General features: G+C 42.6%; 2 protein-coding genes and 1 pseudogene across 4 annotated transcripts in view; 2 read left to right on the forward strand and 1 right to left on the reverse strand.

Annotated features, from left to right (window-relative positions):
* The window catches only part of CENPP (centromere protein P), a 257893-nt gene that overhangs the window by 171563 nt on the left and 63773 nt on the right, over nucleotides 1-22557 (forward strand). The window lies entirely within an intron of this gene.
* Nucleotides 1-22557, reverse strand: part of ECM2 (extracellular matrix protein 2) — a 55236-nt gene that overhangs the window by 1559 nt on the left and 31120 nt on the right. For 2 of the 3 annotated variants that reach the window (XM_062208496.1, XM_062208495.1), the window contains 7 exons: nucleotides 19016-19204; nucleotides 16108-16665; nucleotides 14096-14211; nucleotides 11646-11781; nucleotides 6534-6691; nucleotides 4253-4392; nucleotides 2718-3044 (listed from right to left, as the gene is read on the reverse strand). In XM_062208496.1, the coding sequence (XP_062064480.1) occupies nucleotides 2718-3044; nucleotides 4253-4392; nucleotides 6534-6691; nucleotides 11646-11781; nucleotides 14096-14211; nucleotides 16108-16665; nucleotides 19016-19204 (1624 nt within the window). The remainder of the gene's footprint in view (nucleotides 1-2717; nucleotides 3045-4252; nucleotides 4393-6533; nucleotides 6692-11645; nucleotides 11782-14095; nucleotides 14212-16107; nucleotides 16666-19015; nucleotides 19205-22557) is intronic. The other variant, XM_062208497.1, reaches the window with a different exon arrangement.
* On the forward strand, nucleotides 21217-21982 carry LOC133771889 (MICOS complex subunit MIC27-like; annotated as a pseudogene).

Here is a 22557-nt window from a genome sequence, read left to right on the forward strand (position 1 = left end):
GAAAGCAGTGGAAGAAAGCCCAAGTACTTGGGCCTCTGCACCCATATGGGAGACCTGGAACAAGCTCCTGACACCTGGCTTCAATCTGGCCCAGCCCCAGCTGTTGCAGCCATTTGGAGCATGACCCAGTGGATAGATTTCTCTCTGTGTCAATTCCCCTCTCTATGTAACTCTGCCTTTTAAATAAATAAGTAAATCTTTTTTTGAAAAATGAAGCTGTAAATGCACTAGAATAGGGAATGAAAATATCTTGTAAGTAGGGAGAGTCTTCCTATTTATGACTTGGAAGCCAGACACTCTGCTATAGTTTGGATGTGGTTTCTTCAAGGGTTCACATGCTGGAGTCTTGGCCCCCAGTATGGTGATTGAGAGGCAGGGGGCATCTAAAAGAGGTGTGGCCTAGTCCGACATAATTAAGTCATTAAAGGCACTGCCCATAGAAGGGATTAACACTAATCTCTGGGAATGAGTTAGTTCCCAGGACAGTGAGATGTTATGAAGAGAACAAGAGTAGCTCTTCATTATTTTCAAGGAGTTTAACAAGGAGTTAGGTAAATATGCTGTTAAATTTGAGTTGAGAATGTCAGTATGAATTCATACTTTTATTTTTTCAGAATATGTTCTTCTGGCAGTCCGCTGAAAGCAACAACAGCAACACAATTTATTGGTTTTTAAATTTTTTTATTATGTTATTTATTTGAAAGACAGGGGTAGCATTGTGGCACAGTGGGTTGGGCTGCCACCTGTGATGCCAGCATCCCATAAGGGCGCCAGTGAATCCTAGTTGCTCCATTTCTAATCCAGCTCCCTGCTAGTGTGCCTGGGAAAAAAGCAGAGGATGGTCTACAAACTGAGCCATGCACCCACACTGGAGACCTGGATGAAGTGCCAGTCTCCTGGCTTCAAACTGGCCCAGCCTCAGCCATTGCAGCCATTTAGGGAGTGAACAAGCAGATAGGCTCTCTCTCTCTTCCTCTCTCTCTCTCTCTCTCTCTCTCTCTCTGTCCCTCCCTCTCTCTGAAACTCTATCTTTCAAATAAATATTAAAAAACAAAAAAGTAGAAAGATCAGGAATCCCCATCCACTTCACAGATGCCTGCAACAGCCAGGGCTGAGCTAGGGTGAAGCCAGGAGCCGGGAACTCAATCTGGGTCTCCCACAAGGAGTGTCATCGACTCAATTACTTGAGCCATCACTGTTGCTCTCCTGCATTATCAGGAATCTAGAATTAGAAGTAGTGCAGGGACTCAAACCCTGTACTATGATTTGGGAATGCAAACGTCTCAACTAAAGTTGTAATTTCCACATCAACCACCTGCCCAAGCACCACAAACAAAGGAGCATGTCCATTGACCACTTGGGGTTGTTGACACAACTCTCCAAGTAAGGAGCAGGCTCTTTGAAGGAAGCCTTATAGGATTTTTGCCTACAGGAAGGAAAGCAAAAGTTGGACATGGGGTCTCAAAAGCAAGGGCTTTCCCTTTTTTTTTTTTTTTTTTTTTTTTTTTTTGCATTGCAGGTGGTGGCTTGACCCACTGTGCCACAAAATCAGCCTCTAGTTTGAGGCTTTACAGATGGGGAAGAGCAAGATGCACAGCCCTTAGGGACAGAGCCACCTCCAGTAGTGACACACCAACAAATGCAGTGTCCCGGGTCATCCCAGACACTTCTGCCACCGGGCAGTGGTGGCAATGAGGCACCAGGAAACTGGTCATCCCTTGGGGCCAGTGTTGTGACTGTCCCTGAGATGCTGGCATCCCATATGAGTGCCAGTACAATTCCTGGCTGCTCCAGTTCCAGTGCACCTGGGAAAGCAGGAGACCCAAGTGCTTGGGCCCCTACCACCCACGTGGGAAACCTAGGTGGGGTTCCAGGCTCCTGACTTTGCCCTGGTCTAGCCTGGACCATTGCAGACATTTGCAGGGTGAACTAGTGGATGAAAGATATTCTCCCTCCCTCCCATCCAAGTCTTCCACATAGTTGCAGGGACATAAGCATTTGGGCCAACCTCTGCTGCTTTCCCAGGCACATTAGCAGGGAGCTGGATTAGAAGTGGAGCAGCTGAACTTGAACCAGCACCCATATCATATTCTGGCACTGCAGGCAGTGGCTTAACCTGCTGTGCCACAGCACCAGCCTCCACCAAAATAAATTTTTTAAAAAGCAAACTAAGCATCCCAGATCATCTCAAGATACTTCTGCTGTTAAGCAGGGACAAAGACTCAGCAGGTCACTGAACACACAGAATTATGTGTTCCCAAGTAAGGAGAGTTGAGTCTCACTAAGTTTATTCAGAATTTTGTATTCAGAAAAATCTAGCAAGGAGCAGCATTAATTTTAGTATATATTTTATTTTGTGCACTTCAGGTCTGTTTCTTCAAAATTACTTATGAGGTAAAAGTATTAGTATAATATGGTTAGCATTTGTAATCCTTATTTTAACCTGCCTCTAAGGTTGTATGTGTTATGTAATACTCAATTTTAAAATGTTTTTCTAGGAAATTTTGCAAACATTCAAAACTAGGGGAAAAAAGCTACATTGAATCTTCATTTACCTATTACTCAGTTTCAACAATTAGTAACATTTGTGAATATTGAGTGATCCAACCTCTTAGCACTTTTTTTCCTTAAAGCAAATCCTAGAGTTCATGTCATGGTGTTTACTCATGTATTTGTCAACCACAGTTTAAATTGATACTTGAAAAAGCCAGAATTACCTTATCTTGTTGTTGTTGAGCCTCAGAAAATGCAGTGCTTTCATCTCTTGTATCCCCGGTGGTATGGATTTTAAATCATTGTGATCCAGAAATAACTCTCTTAGGGAATTGTATGCCCCATAGAATGAGACTCTGTCAATGCCATCATCAGTAAGTTTGTTAAATGACAAATACAAGTATTCCAGGCCCGGCTCCATGTGACCAAACACATAGCCTGGGATGCGTTCAATCTGATTCCCCATGAGTACCAGGTGAAGTAGAGACTTGGGCAGGTGTCCGGGCACATGGTAGAGTTTGTTGTAAGACAGGTCAATGGATTCCAGGTTCCTGCAGCAGAGAAGTAAGCCAGGTTGGGAATCACAGCTCTCACCCTTGACAAGGCCAGTCTTGATGTTGGTTCATTTTATCAACTCCTGACTTGAAGTAATGACTCTAGATACAGAGTTATGTGCCAGCCTAGGTCTGTCTAGCTCCAAGACCATGTTCTTGGCAGTGTCCTATACTAACCCAGCTGCATGAGTATGTTAGAGGGGAACACCAGACTCCAGGAGGGAAAAAACTGAGATACCTAGGGTACTAGGAAGGCCTACAGACATCCCAAAATATCTCTCTTGTGACTGTTGATTCAGAAACAAAACCTACATCAAACCATCTATCGCAGAAGTTGCCTCTGGTTCCAGAAGAAGATTTTATTTTTTGCTTATTTTATGTTTTCTCTCCATTTTTTTGTTCCACATTGGATTTGGTGGCCTGACAATTCTGGGGCTTGGAGTAAGACAGAGGGATCTTGAAATGGTTGTTAATCAACCGTGAGATCTGGGACTGTGGTGAGCTTCTGCCCCTCTCTTCACCTGACTGGGGACTCACAAGGGACCGAGTTACCCTCTGGATGGCTCCTTTACATCTTTGCTCATCTTATATCTGAACAGCATGCATCACAGGCTGCTCAGGTTCATCATTCCCGGACACACAGCCCAGATCCAGAATGCCTGCTGGACATGCAGGACTTGCCTCCAGCACCTCCCCTCAGGACGGTGGGGTCTATGAGCTGCCTGCTGTCCTTATGTTCTAGGACTTAAAGGAAGAGGTCTTTGGGGAAAAGGAAAGCAGAATGGTATGGAAAGGCAGGCCGCAGTTCTGAAACCAGGTGCATCAACCTGAAGAGAAGAAAGACAGATCGTATCCTCAAAACGTGCAGTGCACTATCTCATTTAAGCCTCCTGCCAACCTGTGAGTTGAGAGCAAACCTCAGGGTCATAGCCAGCCCAGCTACTGCACGTGGTAGCTGTCCCAGTGTCGTGCAGTCATACTGACAATGCACTGGTAACCAGGGTAATCCTAACACCAGTCACCATTAACAGATTTGGAGCTGTGCTAGGAAACCAAAGTGTGGAGTTGGGGTAAGGACGCATCAGGAAAGAGCCCTGTCTGCAGGCCCTTCAATGCCTCAGCACTTGCTCCACTCCTGATTTTCATACATTGTTTAGTAAAGGGAAGAAGTAGGCTAAGAAAATTAAATTGTAGCATGTACTTACTCTTGACTTATCCAAGCTAAAGGAGCAATTCTGTTTTCTTCTATTTTATTATAACGTAGGACAATAACACTGATCTTTCTGGTATGATTGAAACAAGTTTCACTTATTTCTTCAATTTGGTTATTTTCAAGATATAATTCCTAAAATTCAGAAAAAGGTTATTTTTCTTCCAGTGGTGATAGTTGATAATTCAGTTTCACAGAGGCTGAAAATGTTGTTGTGGGTAGTACTTGTCATCTGAAGAGTCTTTTGGGGTTTTTTTGAGTGAGCTCATACTTTTAGGTCATCAGATTTTATAACTAATAAAATAAAGAGTATGATCTGTCACAATTACAGAATTAAGTTAATGTTCTTAGCTATGATGAAGGATACAGCATACCATAATAATTGTAAAAGTTTTTTATAAAGCCTATTTGTTTAAATTATAGCATTTGGGCTTCAAAACTCTTGATTGTGGGTAGAAACATTATTCCCTCTTGCAGTGGAGAAACCAGGAAGGGCTATTGTCACCCAGCCTCAGGAGCCAGGGCAGCTTCTCACTATTCCATGCTGTCTGTCATTTTTTTAGCCTTGTATTTCTTCTCTTAGACTTGTTTATATTGTAATTTATTTCATTAAATTTAATTAGTTCAAAGTAATTAAGGCCTTAATTTTAAAAAAGGATGTTTCCTAGAACTGATTGTGAGTTTTGAATAGGTAGTTACCTTCAAGTTAAATTTAGTTGGCATTTGAGGAAGTTTTCACTTAAAAAAAAAAAAAAAGCCTAAATTCTCCTTGTTTTGTTGGAGTTTAGAAGTAGAATTGACATAAATCTTCAATTCTTGTTATATAAGTTTTCCCTGTTTTGTCATTTAATTAGCTAATTATTAGAAATAGGTAAAGCAATTTTTTAGTTTTTCCTTTTACCTTCATATGTATTTAGGGGGTGAGCTGGATTAGTGATCCCTAAATTTGATCATACATTTGAATCACCTTTTTAAAGTATGAATGCCAATTTGACTGTCCCCAGTAAGCAGCAAGTCTTGGCAGACCTGTCCATATGCTAAAAACCTTGCAGCTGTAAAACGAACAGCATGAGGCAGTCTTCAGATGTGTGATTGAGGCAGGTGCACTGCATGGCTTCAGAAGGATTCATGGCATGTGTCATGTGCCTACACACTGGTGTGCCCAGTGCTTACTGGCTGGCAAGAGTGGGCCCCCTTTGGAGAAAGAGAAGCTAGGGTGGGAAGTCCAGGCATCGGCTAGGTACATTGTACTGTATTAATCAAATTTGTGTATGCATGTTTTACTGTGTGTGTGCATTATCTATGTATAATTTTATATATTTTATTTTTAAACATTATAATTTCTGGCTTTGTCATCCAAAGAATTGTACATATCTGGGACAGATACAGGAGGAGTCTGTATTTCTTAAGAACCAAGTTGATTCTGATGTGTCTAGCCAAGTGTTGGAAAATTATAACATTATTTAACTCTTTTTATCTGGAAATAGGAAGAAGGGTGGTGACCCTCTTTCCTGATTCCCTGGGGCCACAGTCACAGAAGGCAAAGCTCCATCCTGATTTCTGGAAGCATGCCCCTATGATTGCTGGGCACGATTGGAGTTCAGACAAGGAGCCTGGGCCCTGCCCCATAGAATTTCCAGGGAACATAGACACTGATCTCATGTCTGTGAGGCAGGAATGAGGAGACAGATCCTCAGCGGCCAAAGCCCACCTCTGTAAACCTGCAGCAGGGAGACCACTCTCCAGAGCTGGTAGAGCAGGACAGACCTGGAATCTGGAGCTGGTTAGAGCAGTCTTAGTAGGAATTGGCCAGAGTGACCCGCGGGGGCCCTCTTCCTGATCTGCACTTGGGCATCTGTGCAGTTACTGGTCAGTGTCTATGCTTTGACCTAGGATGTGTGAAGAGGGTGGATGATTTTTTTCACAGCATTTGCACTTGCTCTGTGATGAACTTCACTGTTCTGGTCTTCCAAGTCAGGTTATCTTTCAGAAGTTATGGTTTCTATTTAAATTCTCAGTTCTCTTCCCCATTACCCCCAAGAGCTGGCAGAAGTACCATTTTTCACTTTTTCAGGGTCTCTACTAGTAATGATACTTTAGATTCATAATTTTGTATTTAAAAAAATAATGCTTGGACTGTAGTAAATTCTGTATATAGGACAAGAACGCCATTGAATTTCATCATAATAGTCTTATAAGATGTTTTATTTGTTCTGTTGTAGTTTGCTGTATTTAATATTTACTACATTAAAACATCAGAAGAAAGATACTGGTACCTCAATAGAAGCTGGAAGACCCTGGGGTATAATTCTAAATTTATTTTTTCCCAGACGCAGGTAGGATAGGCTCTTCAAAGGTTTAAAAGCCAAAGGATTGACGTTTATTTCACTAAGATTGTTTCCTTCCAATTCTAAGGTGACCAGTTGATTTAAGCCTATAAAAAATAAAATAATCAGATTATTAGGAAAATTGGAAAATCATGCCATTTCTCTAGCCTATCAAAATGCCATGTGAATTATTCAGTCTGTTTGGAAACTGCAAGTATAATTTCTTTTTTTCCATTTTGGATCTTTTTCCCAAATATATGCATATCCCAACTCCAGACGCTCAATTCAGCCAGGCCTAAATGCACAGTTGGTGGAGAAGCCCTGTCAGAATGGCTATTATCCTTGAGAGAGAGTAATAAATGCAAGGGGAACACTTACACACTGTCAGTGGGAATGTAAATTAATGCAGCTACTGTGGAAAACAGTATGGAGATTTCTAGAAAGGCATGAAGGGAGGGAGGGAGGAAAGAAAGAAGAAAAGATATAGCAAGTCCACTACTGGGTATATGAAATTTTATCAAAGAGATACTTGTTCAACCATATTTTTATCAGTATGGTTCATAATAACCAAAATGTGGAACCAACCAAGGTATCCATCAAATGAATGCATAAAGAAAATGTGGCATAAATACACACAATGGGATACTTTTCAGCTATAAGAAAGAGTGAAATCCTATCATTTGCAGCAAAATGGATTGAAGTAGAGGATATCATGTTGAGTGAAATGAACCAGACACAGAAAGACAAATGCTACATATTCCCCCCTTATATGTGGGAGCTAAAATTTTTAAGTCCACATTATGAATGCAGAATGTTGATTGCTAGAGGTAGGAAAGATAAAGGGAGTTTGGATTACAAACATAGGAGAAGCTGAGTGTGGTTCATTAGCTGACAGACACTACTGTGAGATGTCAGTATGGGAGATGGAGCTGGAGAGTATATGAGAGCTCTTATTACTACCTCACAATTTTGTTCTATAAATTTAAAACTATTCCAAAATAAAATGATAAAATTTCATGTAAAAAAAGTAATCAGGGGCCAGCATTGTAGTGCAGCCAATAAAACCAGAATTGTGTCCCTGCTGCTCCACTTCCAGTTCAACTCCCTGCTAATGTACCTTGGAAGGCAGCAGAAGACGACCAAAATGCTTGGGCTCCTGACACCCATGTGGGAGACCTGGATGAATCTCCTGGCTCCTGGCTTCAGCCTGGCCCAGGCACGGCCATTATGGCCATCTGGGGAGTAAACCAGTAGATGAAAGATCTCTCTGCCTCTCCCTCCCTCTCTCTGTAGCTTTGACTTTCAAATAAATAAATAATTTTTTTAAGTAATTATTGAAACTCCTTGTGGTAAAACTGTTTAGGGAATAGAAGTAAGAGAAAGGAAAAGGATGGGGAGGAGCTCAGGGAAGTCTCCACGGAGGCAGTGCTGGCCAAGCAGGGATTTACGATTCAGATGGGCATGAAGCAGAGGATTATGGAAGGTCACTGTAACATTTGCAAAGACCTGTGGGGATCAGGTGGCAGGAAGACAGGTAGGGACTTTGGTGCAGTGGAGCTTCCTTTTCCAGGGCACTCTCCCTGGAAGACTCAGTCTCCGAGCAGGGGAGTTAGAAATAAAGACGAGCTGTGAGTTCCCTTCCTGGTTATTCAGTCATTGGCACAGAGTTCAGCCAAATGAAAGTTTGGAAAGAAAAAGGATCACAAATTCTCCATGTATTCAGACTTCTGAGCTACCAAGGAAGGCCTTTTTAAAAACAATTTTTTTCTGTGCTGTTTAAACTGGCCTCAGGAGTAGTATCATCCAGGTCAACTGGAAGCTTCCCCCTGGAGCACCAGCCACCCAGAAATGACGACACCCAGAGGCATGTGAGGCAGAGGTTCAGGGCACGGCTAACATTCCCGGAATAGCAGGTGTTTTCCTTCTGAACCCATCACAGGCTTTGCACCAGCACCATGGGCAACCAGTCCTGCTTTTCCAACAGCCAAGGTGGCTGTATCAGGAGTAGAAATACTCACACGAGCAGGGTGATTAAAACAAGGGAAAGCAGTGTAGTTTGTGGCACTTAAGTGCTGGACTCTTAAGGGTAGAAAGATTTGGATACAGGTGGGAGGGGCTCCTAGGCTAAATAGCCTGTGAATACAAGTAGGTATAATGCGGCTGGTTGTAGGGAGGAGTGCCCTGGGTTCTCTAGCATCAAGCAGAGGGAACATGACAAAAGCCACGTTGCACAAAGGTCATCTGTTGATGATTTTAGAATCAGTTGAAGGTCTGAATGACAGGAAATAAATGGGGGTGGGGTGGGAGGGCAGTCAGTAAGGTGCGTTAAGAGTGATATTTCCTCATATTCTATTATTTCCCAAACTAAAGGTGCTGAGTTTCTAGCATATCACTCTAGTATATAGGTGAGGTTCTGAAAGGTAATAAAAGTTTTCCATTGGAAAGTAGAAAATAGAAGTGAACTGATGATCATCGCATAGCCTCTCGAGAGAGACATGGTACAAGTTGCTGATACTGTATCTTTGCTTGCAGTTATTCTTGTGTGTGTGTTGGAAATACATTGTGTCAGAGCAAGTTTCTGGTAGGTTAAACTTAGGTCATGTTGAAACCAGTGCTCAGGAAAGCAGAAAATAGGTCCAGAGAGTCCCTCATTGTGAGTGGTGCCAAGACAGGCTAGGGACATGGCGGCAGCCAGTTTCCCCTCCATCTCTTACTCTCGCTTTCATTCATTTCCTCTCCACAGCAGGCCTTTCCCTGCTCAGTGCGTGCACACATCTCAGATGGACTATGCACATGCTCCCGGGGGTAGACCACCTCCACCACCACTGCCTTTCAAGACATCTGATGCACTCTTGTCTGAGTTCCCCGAGCCTCCAGCATCAGCTTGTTGCTTTATACTTTTCATATGCTCTCTCCTTGGTGCCCTCCTCCTGCTTCCCTGGAACTACTAGCTGAAGGGCTGTGAAGGAGGAGCTGTCAGAAAGATGACAGGAGAGCAGCCACTGCTGGTGGTCAGACTTGGCCTGTGAGCCATGCTGGGCTCATTGCAACCTGCCTGACCATTTACAGCCACAGGACCCCTGAGTTTGAGGTGGCAGCTGATGCCCCAGTCAAGAATCCTGTATCCAGGGGCCAGCACCACAACAAGACTAAGAACCCATCATTCCTGGAAGTACAGGAGGGCTTTCTGGGCAACAGGACACCTAAGAGCCTTCTCTCTAGCCACCTGCATGGGCACAAGATAATCTTGGTGCTCAAACTGTGGAGACAGGAGGCAGGCAGTCAGTTTACCCTGGCCCACACTCAGAACTCTGGGAATATAGAAGTCTTTCTGCATGGTGGAGAGTGTGCTGAGTTCCAGGGCTGTTCAACATACCTTCCATATAAAGAACTTACGTTTTAAAAAATACCATTTTGATAACACCGCTATAAATGTGAACTCATACATAGTCATACACAGCCTACTAATACGTGTGTTCAAAAGTAAGTGTTCCCTTTGGCTTCTGTTTAACACAGCAGTTAGAAACTGAATTTTCTAATGTCTTTTCCGTATGGCAATACCCATCAGAACATGTGTTTATTAGTGTTTTTCATGTCTACCCCGAAATCCATCTGGAAATTGAGTATTTCCAAAACTGTGGAATGAATCCTCAGACTTGGCAGTTGTCATTATTATTGTTGTTTTCCCACTACCAAGTGTTCCTGTGAAGTACTGGGAGAGCTAAAAAAAAGTAATTGAACTATTTTACTCCAGTAAAAGCTTGGTTTTCAACATTTACATGATAAACATATTTCATATCAAGTAAACAGAAGAGCCCTGCTAGATTGTTGGGAAGATAACAAGCAAAATTAGGCAGTGTTTGTCTTAAGGAAGCACACGTTTTAGTCAAAGGTATTAGCCAGAACCCTTGAAGTGAGATGTGATTCAGCCTCTGCTATAGAGTTGCAGTATGCTGACTTCAGCGCCTTAGCACAGGCTAGAAACTAGTGTAAGAGGAGCTGGTTCCAGGAGATTCAAATGTACCCTCACTGGAGTTTGACCAACAGACACCAAGCCTCAACAGTGGAGTGCTTCACTCCACTCATCATGAGGTATGGAAGAAGGACCTCAGTGATGCACAGGTACCAGGAGTGCCAGCCCAAGCGCTCTCAGGACCAGAACTGCCAGAGGTGAAGTCCTGCAGTGAAGTTCAGTATGCTCACCATAGCCCAGACTAGCACACCTCAGATACAGTGCCTATTTATTCCTCTTTTGTGTACAATTCTTATGTACTTTGTTTTAGGTTTCCACACTGGGCAGATTGAAATAGCGAAATGTGTTGTGGGTGGGGTATGTTGATCACCTGAGTGGTGAAGATCCAGTCACTCAACCACCAAAAACGTCAGTACATAACACCAAGACTCATGGTGGTACCGGGAATGTTGAATGTCACTCTTTGTTATTAGCAATTGTAGTAGAGTTATTATATTGTGAGTGATGAGAATCTGCAGTTGTTCAAGGTTTCATTTACGATCTTTTTTTTTTTTTTTTCTTAAGGAAACAGGCAGTTTAAAATATGGTAGTTCCCTCTCCCCACCTATGGGTGATATATTCCAAAACCTTCCAGTGGAAGCCTGAAATTGCAGATGGTACCAAACTCTGTAGACTGTTGTTTTCTATGCATACATACCTATGATATAGTTTAATTTATAAATCAGAATAAGAAATTAGCAATAACAATAATAGAACAATTATAACAATATAATAAAATTTTGTGAACATAGTTTCTCACTTGAAAGAGGGAAGACAAAAATACTAATTTTGTGAATATAGTGAAGACAGAAATACTAACAATGACTGAATACAAGTAACTGAAACTTTGGAAAGTGAAACTATGGAAAAGGGGAGACTACTGTACATTTTAAGTTTTACAGGTCAGCAGTTAAAGTAACTTCTATCAACTCAAGTGGTAAAGTGACCTAAAATATTTAGTATTTATTCATTTACAATACTGTAAATAGAATTTCCACACTATAGAAAAAAGGTTGAGGAAACATATCATTTTAAAAATTGTTAAATACCTGATAAACTCTCTTCATCAATACCCTGGAGATTGTTCTCATTGATTTTAAGTTCTTCTAATGTAGATGGTAATTCTGAAGGAATCTCTATCAAATTATTTCCATCCATGTTCAGACGCATTAACTTCTTCAGGAACTTTAAAAAAAAAAAAAAAAAACAACCCAAGTGTCAGAATTAACTTTTTATCAGGTCACAGCTGTAAGTTACATGTCCCACATAGTGGTGGTCAGAATGAAACAGTGGCCAAAAATTTCATACAACTGCAGTCCCCTCAGCTTAGACAGTAACATCCAGGCTATGGCAATCCTTATTTCTTTCATTAGGCAGACACTGATCTTGGCGATTTAAATTGATTCTCAGGCATTTCTAGCAAACCTCATTTCATAGACTTTGCATCCATTTTACCCAGGTTGATCCTACTTCCTTAGAGAGGAAGCTGGGAGCTGAATATTTAACAGAACAGTTAAAACAGCCACATCCACATCGGAGTGTGTAGGTTTGAGTTCCAGTTCTATTCTTGATTTCAATTCCTGCTACTGTGCACCCTGGGAAAAAGCAGTGCTGGCTGAAGTAGTTGGGTCTCTGCCACCTACATGGGAGACACATATTGAGTTCCTAGCTCCTGACTATGGCCTGGCCCAGCCCCAGCTACTGGGGGCATATGGAGAGTGAACCAGCAAATGGGAGATCTGTCTGTCCCTGTACCTCTACCTCTTTGTGTGTCTGTCTCTGTGACCTTTAAATAAATAAATAAATAAATAATTTAGAGAAATAGAGGAAGCCGTTAAAGCAGTAGACAGAAATTCCATTAAATCCTGCAGTCAGATGAGTCTACTGTGGGTGCTAATAAATAAAATCAGCTGGCCGGCGCCGCGGCTCACTAGGCTAATCCTCCGCCTTGCGGCGCTGGCACACCGGGTTATAGTCCCGGTCAGGGCACCGGATTCTGTCCTGGTTGCCCCTCTTCCAGGCCAGCTCTCTGCTGTGGCCAGGGGGTGCAGTGGAGGATGGCCCAAGTCCTTGGGTCCTGCACCCCATGGGAGACCAGAATAAGCACCTGGCTCCTGCCATCGGATCAGCACAGTGTGCCGGCCGCAGCAGCCATTGGAGGGCGAACCAACAGCAAAGGAAGACCTTTCTCTCTCTCTCTCTCTCACTGTCCACTCTGCCTGTCAAAAAATTAAAAAATTTTAAAAAAATAAAAATAAAAAAAGATAAAAAAAAGAGAATTAAGCAGCAGATGGAAGAAATCTGTCTCCCTCTCTCTAGCCCCTTAACCCCGGCCACTTGGCCTTTCAAATGAAATAATTAGATGCATAAAATCGAGTGAAAAAAAAATAAAATAAAATCAGCTTAATCCTTTCAACATATGAGTTCTTATACACCTCAATCTCCTATCTACACTAGAAAAAGGCTCATAAAATAGCACTTAATTGCTGTGGAAGTTTTTCAAAATGAGTAATACAAGTATCGCAAGCTATTGCTATATGTACTTAAATAAATGACTGGAAGAGTGTGTTTTCCACGTTGTCCAGACCTCAACTCCACCACCAAGAGTAGAGACCTGAGTTAGGTTTCATCGAAGCCATGTGGATGAGTTTCTTCAAATTTCAACAGTTTTAGACCAGAACAGAGACTCCCAAAGCAAGAAAAGGAGATAATCTCCTGCAGCATTTTTTTCTTGATCAGTTTCAGCGACTGGACTCCCTAATGCCAGCCATTGTGCTGTCAGAGTGGCTGGTGTGGAGTGGGTACCCGGAGCCTTCTTGTGTGCCAGCTGAGACTCCAGATGAGAACCAGGAACTGAGAACATGGAAGGGACAGAAGTCTGGGTGGGACACAGTATGCTTGCTTCTGGCTTGAACAGCACACACAGATGTGGTTTTGTTTCCACACCCAAGCATCTCCTCTCTTCCATCTTTGATTCCTTGATCCTCTTATTTAAAAAAAAAAAAATCTCGTCAGCTTTGAATCCCTCAGAGGTTTGCCCGTGAGTGTCTCCAGAAGCCCCACATGCCAGTGTTCTCCAGCAAGTTTTGTGCATTGCACAAAAATAAGGCAACAGCAACAGGATCTTGCTGGCCTTAACGTGTTAGTAGAGGTTCCAAATAAAGCTCTGCTTTACTTCCAGAAAATATTTCATATCTAGGAGACCAGATTTCAACTCGTTTTCAGCTGCCTAAGAAGAAACTACTCCAAAAGTTCAAAACATGTCTTGTCACTGATGCTACTATCGATGTCCTTAGGATGAAGCTAAAATGATGTAAAAACAACCAAGAATATTCAAGAGAAAACTTAAGAACAGTTTAAGGACATAAGAGAGGAGACTTTGTTGCCTTATAAGAAAACGTCCCCTCAGGAACACAATGCTTTTCCTTTCTACCCTTCTTTGACCAGGACTAGTGCAAGCCGTCCACTCGGTGTGGTGCATGAATCGGGCTGTGCTTACCTTGAATGCTTTTGGACCCACACCTGAGGAAGTGATATTATTTTTGCTGAGATCAAGCCTTTCCAAGTTGGGTAATCCATTAAATGCTTCATCCGGGATGGAGGTGATGGAGTTGCCTAGGACATGCATAGTGTGTGTTAGGTGTGTGTACAAAAAGATACATTTGAACATGTGGAGGGGCATGTGTACATACGTGCATGTGTGTGTGCATAGGGTAGATGTGTGCCTGGATATCAAGAGAGCTTTATCTGAGGAGAGGGCAGGTCTTTTAGAACAAGGTGGATTGTCTGTTCTATATACAAATTCATGCTCCAGAAATTATGACAGTTTAGAAATTTTCTAAGGAGTCATCGCATACTAGTTCATCATGTTGTAGATGAAACTGCTTAAAAGGCCCAAATGGAGTCTGTTGGTCAGTACTGTTGGCTTCGTGCGTTTATAATGAGAGTATGTTTCTGGAAGGTTATGCAGGAATGAATTTTTACTTGGTGTTTTTCCACTGTTGCTTCCCCAGACTGGGAAAATGATGAAATCCGAATCACGCATGTCCTCTGAACACGTGTCCTCCGTGGTATAAGCAATTTGGGGAAACCATTTTTCAGACCCCTCAGATCTAATGCTATATCTCTAGGACTTCAATCTACAAGGTCCCTACATGCTTTAATTTTATGGCTTTTTGTTTTGATGTTTAGTTATGTACAGTAGTTGAAGACTTTAAACCCAGAAAATGAGCTTACTAGAAGTCGCAGATGGTATAGAAGCCACATGGTGACTTGTGAAACCAAAACAGGGCAGCTCAGCATGGGTCATCTATCTTCTCTGAGGGCACAGTGTGCCTGGGCTGCAGTCTGCTCAAGCAGTGCCCTTGCTGGGCCTGAGAGCGATCCTTAGGCAAGCTTGTGAAAGTGAGAGGAAGTCCTGTGTCGGAGCAGACATGAATGCATCTTGCACGTTTGACACTGGCAGTGTCCTTGTTGCAGATGGCTCTCCCTTCACGTGCATCCGACTCCCTCCGATGCCCTCATCCTGTCTCTTCAGGGCCACCCTGGTGTGTTTCTGCCATTTAGCCCCTCACATAGGGTCCTACTGCTCCATCACTCAGAACCCTCCCATAGGTCCTATGGAAATGAGGACAGAAGATCTGGACCACCATATTCTCAAAAGAACAATGAAAATGAGGAGAAAACAGCTGTCAGTGCCAAGCACTGGCAGGACACACAGCTGTGGGAATACTCTGGCATGCTGATGGGAATGGCAAAGCCACCTTAGAACTGTCAGGCTGTTTCCTAGAAAGGTGATCCTGCATTTACAGTGTCACTCAGCTGCCCCACTCCTGGGCATTACCCTAGAGAAACAAGAGCTTTGGTACACACAAACATCTGGATGTGGATTTGGTAAGCAACTTTGTACATTATCATCTCAAACTGGAAACCACCCAAGTGTTCCTCAGCTGGTGACTGTGATCCCTCCATACACTGGAATGTGACTTGGTGCTCATCCAGAGAGAGGAAGGAATGCATGTGCACGGGACTAAGTGGATGACCTAGGGAACTCTGGGAACCCAGCTAAAAGGCTGTGTACTGCCTGGTTCCATATACATGACTCCCTTGAGAAAGCAGAACTCTAGGACAGGAAACGGGCCAGTGCCTGGTAGAGAGAGGACATGGAGGATTTGCTATAAAAGGAATGTTGATTCTGGTGCAGTTATATCATGCAGGTATTTATCAAAACTCACTGAACACCAGGCTTGCTGTATATTAATCACACATCATTAAAGCCAACTTTTAGAAAGTCACTAGGAAATCCTCACCTAACCTGGAGGAGTCTGCTGTCTACCTCATTTCTCTTCTGCAGCAAGCTCCTGTTTCCTCTGCAAAGTTTATTTGCACGTGTAAAGATGGTGAACATAACTATTCAGGGTCAGTTTTTATTATGAAATTAAAATACAGCATTCATAAACCATGAGGAACATCCTTTACTTTTAAAGCACAAAGGAAGTCAGCACCTCTTACCGACAAGCTCCAGACTGGTTATCTGCGGCGCTGCCAGCGGTGGGATCTGGCTGAGGTCCACGTGGATGCAGCTGATGGTCCTATAGGACAAAGAGCACCCAGCAGGCAGGCGCAGGGCACCTCTTGGGGGCGCGGGGAGTGGGGACCTGGAGGGTGTTCGGAACATGTCTCCTCTCACAGCATCATTCTCCTCTTCCTCGCCTTGTTCTTCTTCCTCGTCTTCCTCCTCTGCCTCCTCCCCATGACCTTGTTGTTGGTATGGTGGCCTCCCCTCCTCCACAGGCCTCTGCTTCCTCTGTCCTCCACTCTGCCCCTCGTGAAGTTTCCCCCCATCTCTAGGGCCAGGGGTCTCTCTCTCATGCTCCACATCATCCTCTTTAATTTCTTCTTCATCCTCTTCAGACTCAAGGTCTTCTCTTCTTAACCCTTGGTCTGTCTGCACCTGAGCAGGTGGCAGTTGCTTGTGAAGTAAATGGACAGGTTCTCTTTGATCTGAAGAATCACCAGAAAAGGCAGTTCTGTCTTGTAATTCTATGTCACTGAGTAGGGGAGAGGAGACTAAGCAGGTACAAGAAGAAGGAGGCAGGGGCAAGTTGATGATGTTAATGAAAGGAAAATCATAAAATGAAGTTAGTAAATATTATTCCCTCCAGGTGTTTGAGTGCAAAATGAAATGTATTGCTTGAAAAGTTTCAGTAGTAACTGTATATCTGTTTCGCTAGATCTATAAAGATAACTCTCCTTTTTTGGCTTTTGCACCTTTCTACTAATTTTTTGTATTAAATAATTCAATGCTTATTTTATGCTAGAATACCGTGGTATCTGGTACCCAAAGAGGGAATAATATTGGCACACACTACAAGGTGGTGAGAAGCGCCGGGTGAGCTTGTGGGATGAGCAGATGTGACACCTTTATAATAGATACTGTACTGTTAACTGGGAAGTATTGATAATGTGAGAATTAGACTGCCATTGGACATTTTCTTAAAAAGTGAAACATTATCTCTTATTTGCTTGTAGTAGTAAACTATCTTTTGTTTATAGATTTTTTTTTCAATGTTTTCATTTTCTGGGCCTAATGGCATCCTCTGAAATTCAGAATTATGGGTGGAAAATTCTCTTCTTCCTACCCAGACTCTCTGCTTAAATCAATTTCACTGCCTCAGGTCGTAGACAATGTCCTTTACTTAACAGATGTTGTTATGCCTCAGGCACCTGCACAGGGTCATCCATCATCCATGATGGAGGTGGAGCACAGTACAAAGTTAGTCTGCATTTACATTTAGCAGGCAAAGTGGGGAGGACCTGGCTAAAATCAGGCAGACTCATCTCAGTAAAGAGTTCTGGGGGACTATGCCTGAGGAGACTAGGGACGGAAGAAGAGTTCTAGGGGGAGGTGAATCATCAACATTGATAATTTAATACCTCCCTTCTTCTATTTAATTCTATACATAGACTACCCTCCAAAAGAACTCAGAAAATAAGTTATTTGAAGAAATTACTTAAAGTATCAATTCAGTAAATATTATAAAGTCTAGGAGTTATTTTTATCACATCTTTGGCAAGACAAGCAGAAGAACAGGAAAAAAAATTAGTTAAAGGAAACTAAAACTATCATATTGAAACATTTAAAATCCTTCCCGTATATCCAAGTTTATTTTTCCAAAATAATTACAACACTTCAAGAATATTCTAAGTCCTTTGAGAAAAATCTAAGAATCTCTGAATCTTATAAACCTTGTATTTACTCCAAGGAATCATTTTCATTAAGTACTTTTATAACATTTTTAGTGCTTTAGTGAAATAACTGATAATACCAAGCAAAATATGATTTCTAAATATTCTAAAGTTCTTCCTGGCAAGAGATCATCACTGCATATGAGAATGATCTGCTTTGGTTACGGACAAGAGAAAATGTCCCTCTCCCTGCTCATCAGATTATTTACCAAGCATTTGCCTGTCTTTGTAATGCACTGGTTGGGCTTCTCTTGGAGGAGCTCTGGACCTCCCTCCCAAGGGCACCCACTCAGTCACGTTTGAGAGGGGCTCATGAGCAGCTGGCAAAGCCCGAGCTGTGGCCTCCAGTATACAGGAGCGCCACACTAGGAAACCACTCCCCTGGATTACCCAGGCAACCATGCTGGTTCCTGCGCAGGGGCTCTGTTCTCTCCAGGTACAAATCACTGCTGCTTTGTTCAACCTGTGTCCTCCCAGGAGATAATTGTACTCATGAAGAGTCAGATTGAGACAGAACATTTCAGACCACAGCAGAACCCTTAATTCGTGATACAAGTCGGGATCTGAAGGTTGTAGATGTTCTGTCACTGGGTCTCTCATGCTGAGAGTGCAATGTGGAGTGGAATCATAGAGCCAGAATTAAGAAGTCACTGTTGCCGGCGCCACGGCTCAACAGGCTAATCCTCCGCCTTGCGGCGCTGGCACACCGGGTTCTGGTCCCGGTTGGGGCTCCGGATTCTGTCCCAGTTGCCCCTCTTCCAGGCCAGCTCTCTGCTGTGGCCAGGGAGTGCAGTGGAGGATGGCCCAAGTGCTTGGGCCCTGCACCCGCATGGGAGACCAGGAGATGCACCTGGCTCCTGGCTTCAGATCAGCGCGGTGCGCCTAGCGCGGCGGCCATTGGAGGGTGAACCAACGGCAAAGGAAGACCTTTCTCTCTCTCTCTCTCTCACTGTCCACTCTGCCTGTCAAAAAAAAAAAAAGTCACTGTTATTGCTGTCCTTACCATACCTTCTCAAATATTTTCTATGTTTACCAACATTGTGCCAATGTTGTAAGTACCCTGATAACTAGTTTATCATAATTTAAAACTTAAAGTAGTGAGGAAGAAAAACAAATGTAAGTCATAGACCAAATTACACATGGTATTTTTGTTTTGGCTACATCTCTATACCGGCATTGGGGCAGACAGGGCAGCACTCCCCCTCGTGTGTGATGGGGTGGGGGCAGCTCTGGGGGCGGCACATGGTCTCATCACATAACACTGTTCCGTCTGAGCAGAGGCAGGTGGTGCAGGGATCCGGAGACCACACGGCTCTGTTGTGCATGGCCATGCCCTTCACCAGGCAGCGCCCCTTCCTTCCTAGGAGAGAACAGAAGCACTCGGTCTCTAATGTGGAGTAAGTGGGCACAGCATGAAGTCAAACTGGTGTAACCACAGAAATCGAATTCTGTGTGTATTCATGCACAGAGTGAAAAGTCCTAAAGACATAATTCTTGGAAATGCTTTTTACTGGCTGTCCTCCCACTACCTCTGCGAGTGACCTCCTCGTGGTGACTTGACTGAATTCTGTGTCCATCCTGCACCTATCAGAATAAACAAGTTACACAGCAGCTGCAGACAGCCCCCAGATCCCAGTGTTTCCTCACTCAGGCCATGTATGCCTCGGGAATGCATGGGGTTTGGCTCATGGTAGTCACTCAGTGACAGATGGCAGGCTTCCACAAGCATGCCACCCTGATGGCTGCCACAGTGGGACACCAGGCTGCAGATCACGCTTGAGCTGTAAAAGTGGCTATTGTCTGGCACCATCTGACTTCAAGGGGCCAGCAGTGCAGTTTCAACTGTGTGCCAGGGAGCTGACACGGCAACAGTGGCGAGCCACAGGAGCACATTTCTGTGTGCTTCCCTATGAAGCGCTGCAACTACCTCTCTGGAGCTATCCCATTATTGAAATATAATTCATATACCATAATATTCAATCTTTTAAAATGCACATTGCAATGGCATTTAGTATATGCATTTCTGCACATAAAAGGTTGTAGGTAAGTGGATGTATGGATCAGCTGAGCAGGTATCCAAGAGCTTAGGGGAATGTCAGGGATGTTTTCCTTCCAGCCCTGGTATCTCTAACTCACCTGCCCCTGAGCCATAGTCCCCAAACTGTACCTTCCCCCAACACTGTCTCAGTTCAGGCCCTACTTACCTCTTACTTGCATATTTGTAACAGACTAATCCCACTCCTTGAGGGAAAAAATACACACATGATTTGTTTCCTGATTATAAAAGTACTACACCCTATCATATTCCAGTGACCTTTTTTGCAGAAATGGAAAAGCTAATCCTTGAATTCGGATGAAATTACAGGGGATCCCAAATAGCCTAAACACTCTCAAAGTTGGAGGTCTCACATTTCTGGATTTCAAAGAACTACAAAATGTTTCCTATAAAGCTGTAGTAATCAACTTATGCCAATATGATACTCTTGTAAAGTGAGATATAAGGACCAAAGGAATAGTGAAAATCCAGGCACACATCTGTGGGCAGCTGATTTTCAACAAGTATGCCAAGACCATTCGGTGGGGACAAGAACAGTGTCTTTAACAAATAGTGCTAGGACAACTGGACAACTGCCTGCAAAAGAATGAAGCTGCACCTTTACCTGACACCATATGCAAAAATTAATCCAAAATGGATCAAACATTGTAATATTAAAGCTGAGAATATAAAATACTTAGAAGACATGTATAAATCTTCATAGCCTTGTATTTGGCAATGGATTCTTAGATGTGACACTAAAAACACAAGCTACAAAAACAAAAGATAAATTGGACTTCATCAAAATTGTTTGTATCAAATGACATTGTCAGGAAAGCGAAGGAACAGCATATACAATAGGAGAAAATAATTGCAAATCATATGTAAGAGTCTAATAGCCAGGATGTTCATAGAGAAGTCTTGCAATTCAACAACAGAAAGAGAACCCCAATAAAACTTGGGCAAAATGGGGACCACACTATGGCACAGCAGGTTTAGCTGTCAGTGTGATGCTGTCATCCCATATTGGAGTGCTGGTTCAAGTCCTGGCTACTCAACTGATGATACAGCTTCCTGCTGATGGACCTGGGAAGGCAGTGGATAATGGCACAGGTACTTGGGCCCCTGCCACCCACATGAGAGAATAGGTTGGAGTTTCTGGCTTCTGAGTCCTGACTAGCCCAGACCTAGCTATTGAGGCCATTTGTGAGTGAACCAGTCATCAAATGATCTTCCCTCTCTCCCTCCCTCTCTCTTTCTCTGACACTCTGCCTTTCAAATAAATAAATTTTAAAAAACAAAGGAACAGGGAGGTCATAGATGTAGCTGCTGTTTGGATGGGAAAACTGACAACTATTCCTGTAGATCTGATAAAATGCATCTATAAGTGTATATGCAGCCAAAGAAGAGGAATTCAAAAGTACCTAGTGAGACCAGAGCCACTCCCCATTTATGCTGCACCACCTCTGTAGTTTAAATATGTTGAAGAGCAGCCTAGTCATTTTTAAGTGGGCTTTGCATCCATCTGTACTAGAGCTAGTTATTATATTGGCTGGTGCAATGGTGTTTATGTCTTTGTGGAAAACAGGATAATGGATACAATACAATTTGAAAAAGAATCATGTCTATCTGAAGATATTTTCTTCTAAAGATTAGAATAATTAGTTCCAGGATAGGTAGGCTTGATTTGAGCAAATAAAAGATTCTAGATTTAAGAAAATTGCTTATCCAGTGGGACTGACCACTTTAGGAGCAACTGCTTGCTATCCAGTCCAGTCAGTAATACTAGTTATACTAACTTGAGAAAAGGCATGTGCTACAAATCAACAAATGTATGAAGCAGTTAAATCATGGCGGATAAAAAGCAACAAAAAGACTGACTCCCAGAACCTAAAGAAAAAACTGAGCTAGAAAGCTCTGCTGAAATGGAAGAACCTGCAAAAACAACTTCTGTTCTGAAACAGTACCTTTGCCAACAGAACTGAGTTCTGAAAGACCAAAGCAGAATCCACCTAAGGTACTACACAGTTTATGCCTGACCCCAAGCTCATGGATCACAGGCAGTCCCATGCAGAAGATATAGACATATACAGTAGAAGCTGAAGTAAACTGTAGAGAGAACTACAAGATAGGTGAAGTTTGAAATAATGATAAAAATAAACATGTATTAGGTAGCTGATGCATAAAGTATAACTTAAATTATTCCCCGATACCTTCAACTGTACAGTTTCACCAATCACATGAGTGATTAAAATACAAACTGAATGCAATCTAAATACTATTAAATGATTAATGAGCAGACACAAGTAGAAATACTAGGGTGCATATGATGGCTTTAAAGGACATTTATTAAAAACAGGGTAAGTATATGAATACCAGTGAGAGTAAAATCTGTATATTTTTACATATACACATATGTATTTGCTCTAGCTTTTCTAAATTAATGTCAGTTAAATTAGGATGGTATGTGGAAAGATGTATTCCCCCTGTTTTTTTTTTTTTTTTCTTAATTTCCCGGCAGTGTAATGAAATAGCAATATTTTATGATCAAAAGAAAAAGTAATAAATGCTCACAAGAATGTGCAGAAATTGGAATCTTTGTACATTGGTGGTAGGTATATAAAATAGTGTCTGTTTCAGGAGACAATTGGAGGTTTCTTAGCAAGTTAAATCTAAAA

This window comes from Lepus europaeus, chromosome 12, assembly GCF_033115175.1.
Source record: "Lepus europaeus isolate LE1 chromosome 12, mLepTim1.pri, whole genome shotgun sequence".
NCBI classification, from domain to species: domain Eukaryota; kingdom Metazoa; phylum Chordata; class Mammalia; order Lagomorpha; family Leporidae; genus Lepus; species Lepus europaeus.